General features: G+C 42.4%; 1 protein-coding gene and 1 long non-coding RNA gene across 6 annotated transcripts in view; one reads left to right on the top strand and one right to left on the bottom strand.

Moving 5' to 3' along the window:
- The first annotated feature begins 7,429 nt into the window (after positions 1 to 7,429).
- The window catches only part of dmxl1 (Dmx-like 1), a 32,474-nt gene continuing 24,162 nt past the window's right edge, over positions 7,430 to 15,741 (top strand). For 4 of the 5 annotated variants that reach the window (XM_057032938.1, XM_057032940.1, XM_057032939.1 and 1 more), the window contains exons 1-10: positions 7,430 to 7,776; positions 9,465 to 9,699; positions 10,271 to 10,396; positions 12,251 to 12,328; positions 12,778 to 12,856; positions 12,942 to 13,083; positions 13,276 to 13,342; positions 13,700 to 13,884; positions 14,400 to 14,604; positions 15,304 to 15,484. In XM_057032938.1, the coding sequence (XP_056888918.1) occupies positions 9,613 to 9,699; positions 10,271 to 10,396; positions 12,251 to 12,328; positions 12,778 to 12,856; positions 12,942 to 13,083; positions 13,276 to 13,342; positions 13,700 to 13,884; positions 14,400 to 14,604; positions 15,304 to 15,484 (1,150 nt within the window). In that variant the 5' untranslated portion in view covers positions 7,430 to 7,776; positions 9,465 to 9,612. The remainder of the gene's footprint in view (positions 7,777 to 9,464; positions 9,700 to 10,270; positions 10,397 to 12,250; positions 12,329 to 12,777; positions 12,857 to 12,941; positions 13,084 to 13,275; positions 13,343 to 13,699; positions 13,885 to 14,399; positions 14,605 to 15,303; positions 15,485 to 15,741) is intronic. The other variant, XM_057032937.1, reaches the window with a different exon arrangement.
- Positions 12,713 to 14,567, bottom strand: LOC130525789 (uncharacterized). The gene is made up of 2 exons (XR_008950583.1): positions 14,427 to 14,567; positions 12,713 to 13,010 (listed from the first exon to the last, which is right to left on the bottom strand). It is a non-coding gene; the product is annotated as an uncharacterized LOC130525789 (long non-coding RNA).

Here is a 15,741-nt window from a genome sequence, read left to right as displayed (position 1 = left end):
TTTTTAGAGAGAGAATACATTTATTATGAGAGGCAGAGATGACATCAGTATTTCATCAGTAATTTAGTAGCTCAGGTTCTCAAGACCAGAGGGGAGAAACTCTTCCTCCAGGCGTCACATTTCACAGGATTACAGCCTGTAAAATGTAAAAACAGAACCCACAAGAAGCATCTCAGAACTATGTTTTCAGGAGGGGAAGGTGCGGGGTACGAAAATACAGGATAAAAACACACACATGAAGGAACAGCTGTGTGATTGAGAACATCCGTGCACATTGGGCTGCGAGGTCAAGGTGACTGTCTGAAACCACTGCTGCTGCCTCATGGCCGCTGCTCACCTGTGGACCAGAGGAGCCATTTTTCTCTCCCAGCTCCTCATCCGGCTCCTACAATCTCATCCTCATCATCACTAGTTTGCAAACTTTTTCCCAGTCTCCAATGTGATGTTCACGTTGAAGCTCTGCTGTTCTGCTGGTCTGGGGTTCTTTTTGATGCAGTTTCAGTGGGGAATTCATGGCGCCGCAAATTCATCAAAGTTTTAATGAATGAAAGCGAATTAATTAGATCAGCCTGATGAGAGGTGGCACTAGTATTCCAAACGGGAGCCATATATTCTCAAAAGCTGAATATTGAACAATGGCGGAAACACCTCCCAGCATTGCGCCCCATTTTTCCTGTTGCCGATATTGTTGAGAAACTGTCGTATAAATTCTCTAAAGATGACAGGCTTTCGCAAATGCACATCACGGTTTCATACCAGTCTTTCCATTAAATCCGACATTTGCCCATTTGTGTTAGACCACATGCTCCCTCCTTAATGTCACCAATTAGTCTCTGGACTGTTTCCAGCAGAGGTCGAGCAAATATTGAAGAGGATCTAATGAAAAAGACAAAGCAATCTCCAGAAAACAATAGGGAATTATGGCATGACTGGACACTGTAGGTGAATTCTGACCCAAGGTACGTTTGTGTGTGTCGGGGGTTGGTGCGTGCGTGTTATTTATCTCATAGGTCACTCTCTTGAGAGAAAACTGTCTAATAATTCACATGGAGATCCATGTCTGACACATCCACTGTCCGTTTTTACATCCATTCCCCCCTCTACAAGTCAGGAAATGAACAAATAGATTGTGTCCCCCTTGAGTTATGATTGTAGGTGTCTGGCAGTTATTGCAAGGTGTCTCGTGAGCGAGCAAGCGAGCACGCGCGCGCACACACACACACACACACACACACACAGACCAGTGAAGTTAATGAGAATCACCCACTGACACGTGAACAGCATTTACATTTTAAGCACCATCCAACTGGTAAGTGACACTTTCACACTATTTTTAATTGGTCTCCAGGAAGTTTCCAGGAGAGATTTTTTTTAACCTACTCTAGCACTTACCTGCTCAAGCAAGGGACTTTAAATAGTGTTTGGAGCAACTCATCTGTATTTCATTGGATTTTCAGCGGCACAGGCCGATATTTCTCTTGAAATAGTCAATAAAATTCGGACAATAAGGCCCTTCTCAGCGACAGAACACTGCACGGCCTTGCTGCATTCTGATATTCCAAGCTATACCATGGAAAATCATATAGGAAATGACAGGAATGCAATGTGATGAAGTCACACAGCTTTATTAGAAACTGGCTTAGAGATAAAGAGAGAGAGAGAGAGAGAGAGATGTAAAAGCAAAAGGATGTAAAGCGTGTAAGTAAGCTACAATGAGCATGGTACTGCATGACAGGCCATGCACACACACACACACACACACACCGTGCTGTGCCACGCCCCACCCAGCTTCGCTTACCTCCGCTCATCCCCGTTTGCATGAAAGACATGAATAAGTCAACATTTCTGCATGATAGGTCTGTAACTAGGAGTGACAGGGAGAGAGCACACTCCACGGAATCTCAGATGGGACTAAGTGTGTGTGTTGGGGGATGTCTAAGAGGTCTGAGTGCTTGTGCATGAGCATCTTTGTCCTCCCTCATCTGTCTCACCTCTGGATGTCCGGCTCTTCATCAGATCTGAAATAGAGAAAAAGGCCGTTCACAGAGGTTGGCAGCCAGGCTTTTACGATCTGGCTGAAGGTTGTGGCGTCAGCCCAACAGAAATGTTTATAGAGCCACTGTCTTTGTCTTATTTCCTGATCTTCTGACCTTGAGGCTGTAATGAAGGATCCCTGGGGAGCAGGGACAGGAGCGGGTGTGACAGGAGAACAGGAAATTTGCCGACCTTTGAAGTGGTGACATTTCCCATTGGGCACGAAATATTCAATTTTGTGTTCTCGCGTACGTGTGTCTTTGGATGCCGATTGTTATCTAGGAGGCGTGTGTGTTTTTTCTCAGACACACGTAGAACAAGCTTCATTTAAAGTCATCTCAGCACACCTGCTTTTATTTCCTGTTCTTCTTCCCATGCGATGGCAATGAAGACAGAACTTTAAGTACGGATGGCGGATAAATCACAGGAGGAAAGCAATCAGTTTGTTCCAGTGGACCATCTGTCTCTCTCTCAGTTTAAAATGAGCGGCGGCGAGCACAATGTGGAAGCACGTTTTTGTTTTTTTTCTGGCATCATGAGAGTTTAGAGGAAATGATGCTGCACAGCACAGCGAGTGCTACAGCGGCAGGCAAAGTGGAAGCAGATGTTCTCCTGACATTTCAAATTATTCCTCTAATCCCCATCTGGGATCTGGGCTGGTCGACCTGAAGGGAGCGCCCAGTCCGGATTCATCCGCGTCGCCAGAACCGGAAGTTTGACCCCACTTGGAAATCTGGATCTGTGATGAGAGCGTCTTCCACAAAGGCTTTTCCTCTTCCACCGTCACATGGCGCCTTCCTCTCTTCCTTTCCACTCGCTCGCCTTGGCTGTGTCTGACAGGACGGCGATATTTTATGAGTCTGGACTTTGACATTGAAAACACGGAGGGCGTTTGCATTCACCGCAGGTGGCAGCTGTTGACACATGTGGTCTGTGCTCCCTCTGATCCGCCGCTGCACGGTGACGACACCGGGCCCCTCTATACGGTGCCGAGGGGGACTTAATGCTGCATTCCTCCACGGACAGATCTCAGCTTTGAACAGCTAAATGATTAATAGGTGAGACCCAAGTGGATGTAGGTCACAGTAGGTAATGGGTCGGCGGAATAAATCAGCAGAGGATAATAAGCAGACATCAGCGGCGGATAATGGTCCAACCACAGCCATCATGGCGCTTAATTGGATATTTTACCATAAAAGAGATGATCGGGCAATGTGGAATATGTAATATGGCTCAGCGGTTGAGCGTGTGATTCCTGATCTGGGGTCAGTCTGAGTCGCCTGTGTGTAGCCAGGTCACAGAGGAGGTGACTTCAAGTGCCTGAGTGATGTTCAGAACCACCTCTGAACCATTTCCGTATTTCTTTGAGCGTGGTTTATCATGTCATGAGGACGAACAGCAGCGTTTCTCCTCTGCGGTGTGTGCAGCAGGTGCTGGATCTGATGTGTTCTCACATCATTGATCAGTGATCGATAGCGGAGGAAATAAAAAGTTCCTCCTAAAGGTTCCTCAGGCGGGAGGAAGGAGTCAGTCAGAAAATGAAGGCAGACACATCAATGACACCTTTTAGTTTATGGCATAAAAGGAGCGCGACTACAACAGCATCCTTCAGAAAACCAGCCAGTGCCAGCGTGGCACTGCGTTACCATGGCGCACCCTGAGGTGGTTTGCATTTTCACCGGAGGGCCCGTCGGCCACATGACAACGATAGCAATACACCCTGGTTGCATAACAATAAATGTCAATAGATTTAAGAGCGCAGCACAAAGGCAGGCCTGCTTTGATCGCCCATGATTCAACACAGGCTGTCATTACTTGTAAAAACAGAGACACAAATGGCATCAAGTCCTCTCTCTGGTGTAATCCAAGAGGTGAGGGGGGAGGAGAGAGGGCGGAAGAGGGAGAGAAAGGGAGAGAGAGAGGGGAGGACAGACAGAGAGGGTGAGAGAGGGAGAAAGACTGGAGGAGAGTTACAGGTTTGTTAAAGATCTGACAAAAAGAACAGTCAAAAAAGCTTTGTGGGTCTATAAGGGTGGCAGGTGATGGGAGAATAATGACAGAAGGAGGAGGCTGGGTGACCTCAGATGACCTCTGGCTGGGCTGCTGGGAAGAGCTGAAGGAAATGGGTGCCACCGCAACGCTAACGTGGTGGGACATCCTGCCGCCTGTCCAGTCGCCCCTCTTCCTGCGGTAATGTCCGCTCCCAACACTTCAGAGTCACCTTTACAGGAACACGGAAACACTCCCGCAGTGTCGCTGTCACATGCACGGATGGCCTTCACACGTGCTGACGCTCAGTAAAGGTGAGTGAACTTGATGCCTGAGCAGACACAGCAGACTGGGTGACCAGTTAATCACATTTGTGTTAATTTATTACACCGCAAACCTCCTCGGCGTCATGTCCGAGGAGGTTTGCCTCATTTCTGTAAATAATGCCCCAGAGTGAAAGTCTGTCTCCCCTGATATCTGTTAAGAATGCATTGATGGAAGCCCCAGACCCTGATCCTGACCCTGATCCTGACCCCGAACCCAAGTCTAAACCGTACCTTAAAACCATAACGTTACCCTCAGACAGGCCTCTGAGTTTTGACGACCGATCAAAATGGCCTCATTTCCCAAATTTGTCCTCACTTTGCTAGCAGAATGCGCATTTTGGTACCCCATATGTAGCATGAACAAACACACCCACTGAGACGGGCTCCATCAATTGAGTCATCACCAGTCACAGCCAAGGACGCTTTGACTCCAGTCAGTGCGTTATGAGGAAATGTAGGACACTGTTGAAGTGATAGCACGGAGGAGGAAGAGCTGGTGGATGAGGAGTCTGCCAGAGATGGCGCGAAGCAAAACAACATTATCGCGCAAGCACCGTGTACTTCAGCCGGTTTGGGTTTACTCAGCTCAAACAAAGCCCATTATCCATCTCACTTTGGCTCTACACAAGCCAACACAAAAGCTCATCGGCTGACGGGGTGTTTAAAGAGAAACATTCTGTAATTACCCCATGATTATGCATGTATTTATGCTTCTGCCGATCCTTGGTGTCAAACGCTCAGCAGCCAGACTTGTTTTATTTGCCTTTTTTTTTCGTCCATTATTGTGAGCTATTGTCGTTCTGCACCACAAAGGGCGCAGACACTCCTCGGAATCGTCTGCTGCTTTACTTAACCTCACCCCCCACTCCCTTACCCATGGAACATCAAAGAAACGACCACATTGAAACATCTACCCCATTTCGGCATTGCTCTCCCACCCCCCAGATCCAGTAATTACAGCTTGTACGAGACATCAACATTATTACTCATCAGGCCACAGTATAATAACACCACAGAAACGCTTCAAAGAGGCAACTCACATTTCAAAAGGAAAATAAAAACTCCTGTATGATGCAGCAGGATTGATTTAACCTTTTCACCCAGCTTTGTATTGCATGGAACAGGAACCAAACTTGAGTAATCTACGTCGATCATTTCAGAATAATTATGTGATTGTTCAAACTGGGCAGGATTTTTGTTTTTTATGGTTGGTTTCTTCTCCAGACTCCTCTTTTATTATTCATTCACACATTTTCATTTGTGTGAGTAATTGCAATTGTAAAAAATACAAATAAAAAAAGATTAATCCAGCAGCCAGGAGGAAGAGATTTATAATTTTATGCTTCAACACTGCCCTCTTGTGGATGATGTCAGTATACTTTTCTTCAAAGATCTCAGACAAGATATTTCAAACTGATGTTTCAGTGCATTTGTAATGGAAATATTTCATTGTTATGCAGTCTGTAGTATACCATGGAACAGGGCACTACCTTTTAGTTTATGTTGTTTTTCTGGGTTGACTGCAGACAGCACGAGCTGACATAGAAGGACCATGTGGGATGAGCGAGTACGTGTTTTCCCAAAGCCGTGTACATAAACGCAACCTGCATTAGTGGTGAAGAATGTGTGTCAGAAAGGCAAACTGATGCAATATTCAGCAGCTCTACTATGAAGCTACATCTTTTATAATTCCGTGACCCACTTTCTGATGGGAGAGTCAACAATTTCGTCATCGCCACTTCCCAACTGCCACATCAGTGAATGTCACCAACGCTCCCTGATGCCACTGACATTTGTGCCACTTTAATTATACATGGAAAGTGTCTGTCCAATTTACATTTGTGTGTTGATTGAGCTTGAACATTTCCCTCCTCATCCTCATTTGACATCATTTGACAGTGTTTTAATCTTTCTAATGCCCTTTAAGAATGTCCTTCATAGAACATGACGTATAAGTTATGTGAGGTCCTGACTAAATGTAAGTGATGCTCACTGTGGTGGGGCAGTTGACACATGTTATTCTGATTACAAGTTTAAGGCCCATGTTTCGCAACAAAGCCAATTTACATGTATTTTGTACCCACTAAAACCGTGAAAATGTAAAATATTTTAGTAAAATATACGAGAGGGTAGTTAAATCTTTTGCTGATCATAAACCACTGAGGTAAATAGAGAAACAGCGACATCGAGTGGTTTATTTGAGTTAATGAAGGTTTCGATCGGTAACTTAAACACTTTTTTTTAAACCCTTTGTATTGTTTCATTTATTTAACTGTATTTTGAAAGCTATACATGTAGTCATTTCTTAATGTGCCATATTATTTAGCAGAACAAGACACATGTTTTATGTCTAATCTGAGTATGGACCTGTAGAAGTGTCCAGATTACACATGACCAAATATGATTGAGTCAGTTTATGCAGCACTTAAAATCCAGTATTAAGTTTAGCGCCTACAAACACCTAAGCTGTTTGAGCTGTCCAACGAAAGGAATTAAGAAAATATTTTCCTCTTAATCGGGTACTGACATTAAATTTATTAGTTTAAAGTTATTGTCCTAGCAATGCTCTCATTTTTATGTATGCTAGGAAATGGAGATAACGTTTTTTGAGACCTCCATGGGTAAATTTTCAAAATCCTATCATAAGATCTTCACTTCAACTGTACAATGTAGTTATAGTAATTCTTTGATCGATGACTATGGAATACAGATAACACAAATACCACATAACACAGAAACACCATTCAGCTGCACTTCATTTTGTGGCTCCGATTTACAACTACGAAATGTTTAATGTTAAAACCCTGATATGAAAATACTGACTGTTCTATTGATTGAACAGATGTGACCTTTGTAATGGCCTAATAAAATACAGTAACCCCTATTATAACTATGACGGATCAAAACGACACCATTTGGGATAAAGACTATTGCCAGGCATTATCTCAAGAATCACGTGAGACATTTACTCCAAAAAATGTCACCTTGAGCAGTTTGCTAGGGGGAAAAAAACGTGTACAGTATATGGATTCACGGCATAAAGGACGTGACTACAAGGACCACAATGCATTTCGGCGATACGATCATGACACATCTTCAACACTAGGAACAGCTTCCTCGGAAGCATTTTATTTGATAACCTTGGAAAGAGGTTGGGCCATGTTTTGGTTAGCGTTTTGAGAATCATTTTAAAGCTAGTAGTTTTGACATGCAGCTACAGACAGGGTCCGAGTGTTGCCTATAAGTGATAATCAACTAGCGTTGTAGTTTATAAGCTCGCTCGTATGGAGCTCCAGGAGCTAGTTCGCGCTGTCGTTAGCTAACTAAATCGTAGCGTCAAATGTTGGCGTTAAATGAATAAGAGCGACTAAAGAAGCTGTCTCCTATCGTTATATCAGCGGGACATTGTGGAAGTTAGCAGCGTCACGTAAGTAGCTAATCACTTTCGAACATCGGTGTTACTGTGGGTACGGGGACAAGTTAAATAGCATATGGCTAGCTAAAGTTGACAGCTAAGTTAATGCGTACAGTCTGAAACTAGTAGGTAGTGATTGACAGGTCGTCGGTGTGTTGTTGCGATAACATTGTGCTAATAATCTGTTGCTAAATAAAAAAAGATTGCGTCCATGTAAACGAGTGACACAGTGTAAGTCATGCGGTGTCTTGAGCCATTTGTTATGCTGGCTTTTGAAACATCACGTGAGTTACAACCAGACAGAAAAGTTTTTGTGCACTTCTGTTATCTAAAATAACAATAATAATAACAACATCTTCCTCCCGCCTGTATTAGTATTGCTGTTGGGCTAATGGTTGCTTTACAGGACTTGTTTCTAATCAGACGAAAGAGAGGAGTAGAGGACTGTAATGTTGCGTTGCTGTGGCCGACGATGCATCTTGGCTATTTAAGATGTAAATGGATTTAATTGTTCAATGGGCGTTGGGTAGTTCCTACAGTTTCTCTTTCTGTGCCTGCAGCAAGTAAAATCTGCACACAAAGTGGATTAACTCGCTTTGCTGTGTGTGTGTGTGTGTGTGTGTGTGTGTGTGTGTGTGTGTGTGTGTGTGTGTGTGTGTCCAAGGTAGGAACCACTATAGTAGGACGCTCGGTTCTCAGACACCTGCTGCTCTGACTGACACAACCTGTCCTGTTTCTGAGAGCAGCGGCTCCAGACTCCAAATTCCCAAATGGAGGTCAACTACAACTAAGGACTGACCAGAAAGGCTCCAGACAGAGAGCCAGTGGAGGGAGACCAGTGTGGGGATGATGTGACAGGGTCTGCTAAACCTGAAAAGCCTTGCTTCTGTATTGGGAACTAGTTGGGTGTGTGAAGGGGGACTATGTGGAAATGCTGGGCAGAATGGAGTTCCAGCAGGCCAACCTGTAGAGGAAGATGAAGTCACTCTCAGACTCTCCTCAGGGCTGACTGTAGTCTGCATATTAAGAGACGATTGTAAATGTCTTTCTTCTTGACATGCTTGTTAAAGGAGAGGTCTGAGCCAACAACTGCTCCTAAATTTCAAGCACAGGGTTTTAGATTAGTTGACAGAGGACCAGCGCTAATGGAATGAAGGGGTGTGAGGGGCTGAACAATAAAAGTACTGTTCTAGAGTTGATAAGTTGTTAAAAGTTATGCACCAGCCAAGACTTCCCATCATGAGCACATTAACGTTCACAAAGGCTTCTTAAATTTGCTTTAGTTTATTGGGATTGTGGCCCCACCGCCACTGGCCGAGGGGCAGCAAACATGCATGTTAAAATAAACCAACAGAAGAATTTTCAGTATGGAGATTTAAATATGGCAAAAGTTCAGCAAACTGTTGGAGGTCTGTAGAGGAATGAAAGATCGGCTAGGATTTGAAAATGATCATATAAAACAGCGGTGCACTTGAAATGCTTCCCTCAGTCTCTCTGTGTCCTGTTACAGAACAACATATTGCTTGTGAGGCTGACCTAACATTTGAAATCGTGCCGGAAATATTCATTTTTTTGTCTTGGATTGTTGTCGTGTAAAGCCTAAATAAATGCTGTTGCTCGGGGTTAAATGGTTCTAAATAGAGTTTTGATGTTGTCTTGGGAGAAAGTGTAACAATGATAATTGTCTGCTTTTCTGACAGATGTTTTACAGAGACACTCGGGTGGAATAACAGGCATCAGATAAGGATGAACACATCTTTTCGATGGTTTCCAATGGCTCTCACCTGGAAGGAGCGGATTTTGTGAGAAAGGAGAGTAAAGGCCTCCGGGGCATCGTCACTTATAGTCATGAATCTTCATCAGGTCCTCACAGGGGCCGTCAACCCTGGAGACAATTGTTTCTCTGTAGGGAGCATCAACAATGTACCATTCACAGTAAGTTATTGCAGATTCCTGAAATATTCTCTCACCCTCCACCCCTTATACAATTCTGATACTTCTAGGAGAATAATCTGCTTTATGTGCCCATTATGCTGCCTTTGAATATACATTTTAAAGGTGGTAGAAATAGTGGTTTGTTTATGGTGACATTTCAAATAAAAAGATATAATGATTTGCTACTATTTTAGATGTGCTGAGATCTGTTTTAAACCCGTGATCCTGAACTTAAGGTCTGCTAAGCACTGGTGTAACTTGTTATATGAAGGCTGCAGCCACTACTGGCAAAAGTATAGACTGATTCCAAAAGTAATGGCCTAGTATTTAATTTTAGATCTGTCAAAAGTATCGTCTATATTCCAGCAGATTATCAGATAATACCCCCATTCTATTGAAACAATAGGCTATACAGGCTCTAAACATTTCTATGTGGTCAATTCCAATCTGAAGGTGATCCACTTTGCACTGTTGCCTCTTTAGACCCTTTAATTCTAAAATTATAGTGTCATTTAACATCTCTGTGTGATGTTCAGGATCGCTGCCATCTTTCTCCCTTTTATCCCGACAGGCCTACGCTTCGGGCTGTGACGTGGTGATTTTAGGCAGTGATTTTGAGCGACTGCAAATTATCCCAGGTGCCAAGCATGGCAACATTCAAGTTGGCTGCGTTGATTGCTCACTACAGGGTGGACAGGTACGACTTATCGACTGGATCTTGAGCGTGTAATGTGATGGCAGCTTATTTTCTTAGGGTAACCATAATTATTCAGATATGCTGAAGTGCTTCCTTTAAGCATTTCAACCGAGGATCCTCATTATGAAGATTATAGTCTTTTGTGTTGGCATTGTTTGCACCTTCACGCAGAATAATAAGTAGTTGTGATGTAGTTGCATATTCCTATAAACAACATTTAATTAAGTTAGAGGCGCAAACAAATGCTTTGATGTGATGCATTCAGGAGGTCCGTTGTGGCTGTTATGAGATCGTTGGTGTTTCGTAATGTGTGTGTGTGTGTGTGTTGTGTGTGTGTGTGTGTGTGTGTGTGTGGTGTGTGTGTGTGTGTGTGTGTGTGTGTGTGTGTGTGTGTGTGTGTGTGTGTGTGTGTGAGAGAGAAATTGAAAGAGTCTCTCATAATGACACATTCAAAATGTCAGGTTTACTTTGCCGGAAAGAAAATGTTAAGCCAGTTCTACAGTACAACCAGTTATTTTGCCCCACTTTCATGTTTCTAGTTTCTGGCTAGACAGTGTGTATTTTTAGCTCTTTAACACCTCTCTGTTGTATTTTCCTCTCTACTGTTGTCTGACTATCTATAAACTAAATAAGGAATATATTTTCCTTGTGTGGTCATGGTCATGCATGCATGCGTGGATGAGTGTTTGGTATTTGTCCTTGTGAGAGTAAGTCCATGTTTTTAGGGTAATGGAGGCCTGATTGGCCATGGCAATGGCACACAGAATTAAACATGTTGTGCATTTAACATGGAAAGTACCTAGATATTATTATTGGATGGAAGTTCTACATTAATTTTGATATAAGGTGATATTTTAGGTATTACTGGATTTCCCAGGAATTGTTTTTAATGTTTAGTTAAAAAAATATTCTTCATCTTGATTCTAGGCTGATTTCATAGAAAATGCTGTTGAGGGATTTCTGCATCCCCAACCAACCAGCGGAAACATGCAAATTACCCAAATCTGAACTTCGGTGCTCTACATTTACATACATGATGCTATCTGTAAAGCCCCTCAGTGCAGCTGTATGAATTTGAGTGTGAAGAAATGCGGTTTGACAGGATCTCTGTTGCAACATCCACATTCGTGGTCGTGTTGTTCCACCACGTGCTGTTTGACTTTGCTGATGTCGTGTCTTTGTGATGGCGTGACACAAATAAGATCAGTCGCTCCATACGAGGCTAGACAGACATGAGTGTGACGTGGTCAAACTCCAGGGACCTTAATGAAGGACTTCCTTATTCACAGTCGGGTTACAAATTCTTTTCTTGCAAATATTGTGTCCTCTCCGCTTGGGCTTTGTACAGCCATTCAAGCATGTAGTGTTTTATAGCTTTTTTATATCGTTTTTATTGAATGTTTAAACAATGGTCACAATTTATTGCCTGGTAAATATTCTTCAGTACACTTGCTTCTGTACAGGCAATTTAACATGAAGACTGCAATGAAAGAAAGCACAAATATTAGTGGGAGGACTCCTTTAGTGCCTTTTTGTCTCCGCCTAATTTCAATTTCTCTACAGCTAAACTTCCACGTTCCTTTTAATGCCCCTCTTAACGTGCTGCATCTGCTTTTCTAATGTACCCTCATGAGATGTTTTCATATTCCATCATGCTGAATATTGAAAGCAATGAAAGAGGAACAGTGACAGACAAAAACAGAACTGGTTATGTGCAGTTCTATTCCTATACTGCCATCTTTATAATTGTCTGAGAATAACATTGTTTTTAAATTGAATTGTTAATTAACTTGGATAATATTTTGGTGGTGAACCCATTATTGTGTATTTGACATTGCGTTACTTTTTTAACAGGTTGCAGCTTCCTATGGAAGCACAGTCTGCATCTTTGAGCCAGTTCAGCATCAAGATCAAAAAGACACATCGCTCGCTGTGAGTAGACGACATAATCCAGCCAGTCATTTTTTTCCCCATTGAGATTTCTAAAAACACTCTAGGTTACTTCCTCATTTTGACTCCTTTGCAAATAATCCAGGATCCAAGTTTTCAGGCCGTCCAGATTTGTCTTTGTTGTCTTTGTTTGGTCCGCACCAGAGTTCAGCTAAGCTTTCACCGTCAGAAACGAACTCCAGTCTGGTTAAAGAGGACCAATGGCTCAGGTGTAAAAGCGCCCTTAGAGTCCAGCATGTCGGGCCAGTGCAGACATACATACTGTGTTTAGTCTATGTGACCTGATCACATGTGGCTCACATGAGAGGAGATTCACTGTTCCCTGGTCTAACATTATGCATTTGGATACACTGGAGGACAATGGAACTCTTTGTCCTTTGTTTATTAATCGTCATCTTGAAATATAATCGCCATTTTTGTATTTTGTACAGAAAGCAAATTGCCAGTGGCAGAAGACCGGACAGTTCATCTTAAAATCCGTGGTACGCAACCTTGCATGGCACCCCTCAGGTACTTGGACAGATTGTGCTTTACTAATGTACACACTCAAAACAAATGGTAGTAGAGTTCAAATGTGACATATGTGTGTATCCAGGCAGGAGTCTCTTAACCGGCTCAGATAGCTTGCAGTTGTGGTCTAATGTTGCCGGAGAGGATGATGAAGCTGAAGAGGAAAAGCAGAGGAATAAAATGAGAAGTGACTCCAGCAGTGCCTGGAGTTGCATCTGGCAGAGCAAGTAAGAACAACATAAAAGAGACTTTGTGGATTTTTTACCAGCATTCTTTTTCTGTGGAATAACCAGCTAAGTAGTTATGATATTCTGTTATTTCTAGATTTCATTCTTCTCATCTTGAAAACACAATTCTTCCAAGCTTGTCAAATGAATAAAAAGTGCCATGTAATTTTTTTTTTCGTTTTTTGTTTGAAGGACGGCCTCTCCAGTTAGCTTAATGAAGTTCTCACCTGATGGAGAATTCTTTGCTACTGCTGGACAGGTGAATGACTTTAGTAGGGTTCACTAAAAGTGTACTGATGTTGGTTCAAAGCAGCATATAAATGGCTTCAACAGCTTTCATTTCACATCGAACAAAATGCTGAACGTTTTTGTCAGGATTATCCTCAACATCCAGCCTGGATGCTGCAGCGTGTACCATGATTACTGTTTTGATGGTAACTTTCAGTGGTATATTGGAATGTAAATAGACAGAAACTTAAACCAAAGGAGATAAAACCATCTCTGGGATTAGTAGTCTCACATGAGGCTCAAGTCCTCTAAAGACAGGTTGTTGTCAATTTTAATTTGTGTACGTGGAGGATGTCAACTTTAATATCTGCATATCTTTCTTTCTAAGGATGACTGCTTGGTGAAGGTGTGGTACAGCACCAGTAAGTGGAGGGTGGGTGTTTCTGGCCTCTTCACACCTCCTGAACCCAGTATCGCTGTCAGGGGAGAGCTCAGCTTTTCCTTCGTCTACCTCGCCCACCCTCGCTCTGTCACGGGCTTCTCATGGAGGAAGACCAGCAAATACATGCCCCGGTATGAGCACTTTTCAGCATTTTATTTCAGTTTCACAAGCAACACACTACCGTACATAAAATGATTAAAAAGGAGCAGATTTTGAAGGTACCCCTTGATATAACCTGTTTTTCACCATCTGTTACTGGAGGGACTGGACATTTCACTTCTGCTGTCTTTGGATGTCTTTTGGATGTCTTTGATTAATATAATTTATAGCTTAATTGTAAGTACACTGAGCCAGATGGGGCCTGAATTTTCTTATGAAAATAGAACAAAATAAAACATCTGGCATTCAGTTTTGTTTTTGCCTTATGATGTTAGTAACCCTTTCAGACCATGGTTCGTTATGCTTTGTCATGACTTTCTACTTTCTTGATAAGGTTATATTTTTAATTTATTTTACAGATATATTGTATACACAGTATATATTTTTAATCTCGCAACAGATGTTAGTTTAACCAGCTTTAATCATAATTAAGACATTCCTAATAAACATAATGTCTATTTTCTGTGTCCTTCATCTCCCCTGACAGAGGCGCAGTGTGTAATGTTTTACTTACCTGCTGTAAGGACGGTGTGTGCCGGCTCTGGGCCGAGACTCTCCTCCCAGGTGATGGCCATCTCTCGGGTTACCATAGCAACCTCACTGCCAGCCAGCATAGTGACACAGTCAAATGTGCTGCCTCCTCAAAGAATAAAAGCTGCAATGGAAAAATGCACATAAATCCTGGTGTGGAAGTAAGTTACGTTAAAAATACTTTGCTGTTAATGATACAATCCATGCAGAACGCACTCCTGTTATGAAGTTTATTGTGTGGGGGGAAAAGGAATAAAAAGGAAGAGTCCCATTTCACATTTAAAACATTAAACATTAGCACTTGTTTGATCTTTTGTGTTTCCCACTCGCTCAGCTTTAAAATTCAGAGTGGCTCCTGCTCAGATCAGTCAGAAAGAGGGAAACCAAGAAAGAAAATGAAAAAGCCAAGACGAGGGCATGTTAAATTTAATTTATTGTTAAATGACTATACTGTATGTGTTTAAGTTTGTTTTGGGCCCATGGAATAGTCCGTAAAATGGTTCCAATTTGTAATTACTTAAAATTAACATATGCGGCAGGTTCAAGATAAAGATCATCCTGAAATACTGCATAAATTGGAAAATAATAGCTCTGCTGAGGCTTTTTCAGAGACTGAAGCCCTCATTTTGCTCATGTTTTATTCAACACAATTCATCAAACAAGGTTTTGACCTGACTGTCAGCCTTCAAGGGGTAAAAAAAAATCCAACAATTTCCTTCCTTCTAAATTGCATTACAGGTTGCTTTGAAGGTTTATGTCTGACCGTGCCAGTTTAAAGCAACATGTTAGTGGTTCAGACATAAATTATTTAGTTTATTAAGCATTTTTGTTAACTTAAAGAGTAAATATTTTCCTTGCAGTGCAACGTCCAAGAAACACTGCAAGCCTCCATTTACCGGGATGTGCTCCAGCCCTCTCTGACCGGCTGCCTGCCTCACCATCAGAACAGACACTACAGCCACAAGAAAAGTGGCAACAAAGTTCCCCACGCTAACGCTTTGTGTCACTTCCACATCGCTGCCAGCATCAACCCAGCCACAGGTTAGAATACGCTGCTGAACTAGTCGCTTTGTAATTTTATTGAACTGCATTTCCATTTTGCTCCGTTGCCTTGCATTCCATGAGCCAGTTCGAGTTTGGATCACTTCTTCTGTATATGTTTACAAATGTCCCTGTTTGCTCTTGAAAAATAGTCCTAAACCTTTCCGACACATCTGTTTGGTACAAAATATTTGTCCGCAAACCATGTTAAATAGCTTCAGCCGGACATAATCTAATGCTTCACTGCACTTTTTCAT

The sequence above is a fragment of the Takifugu flavidus genome, chromosome 5 (assembly GCF_003711565.1).
Source record: "Takifugu flavidus isolate HTHZ2018 chromosome 5, ASM371156v2, whole genome shotgun sequence".
Taxonomy (NCBI): Eukaryota; Metazoa; Chordata; class Actinopteri; order Tetraodontiformes; family Tetraodontidae; genus Takifugu; species Takifugu flavidus.
This window is presented reverse-complemented; position numbering and strand designations above follow the sequence as displayed.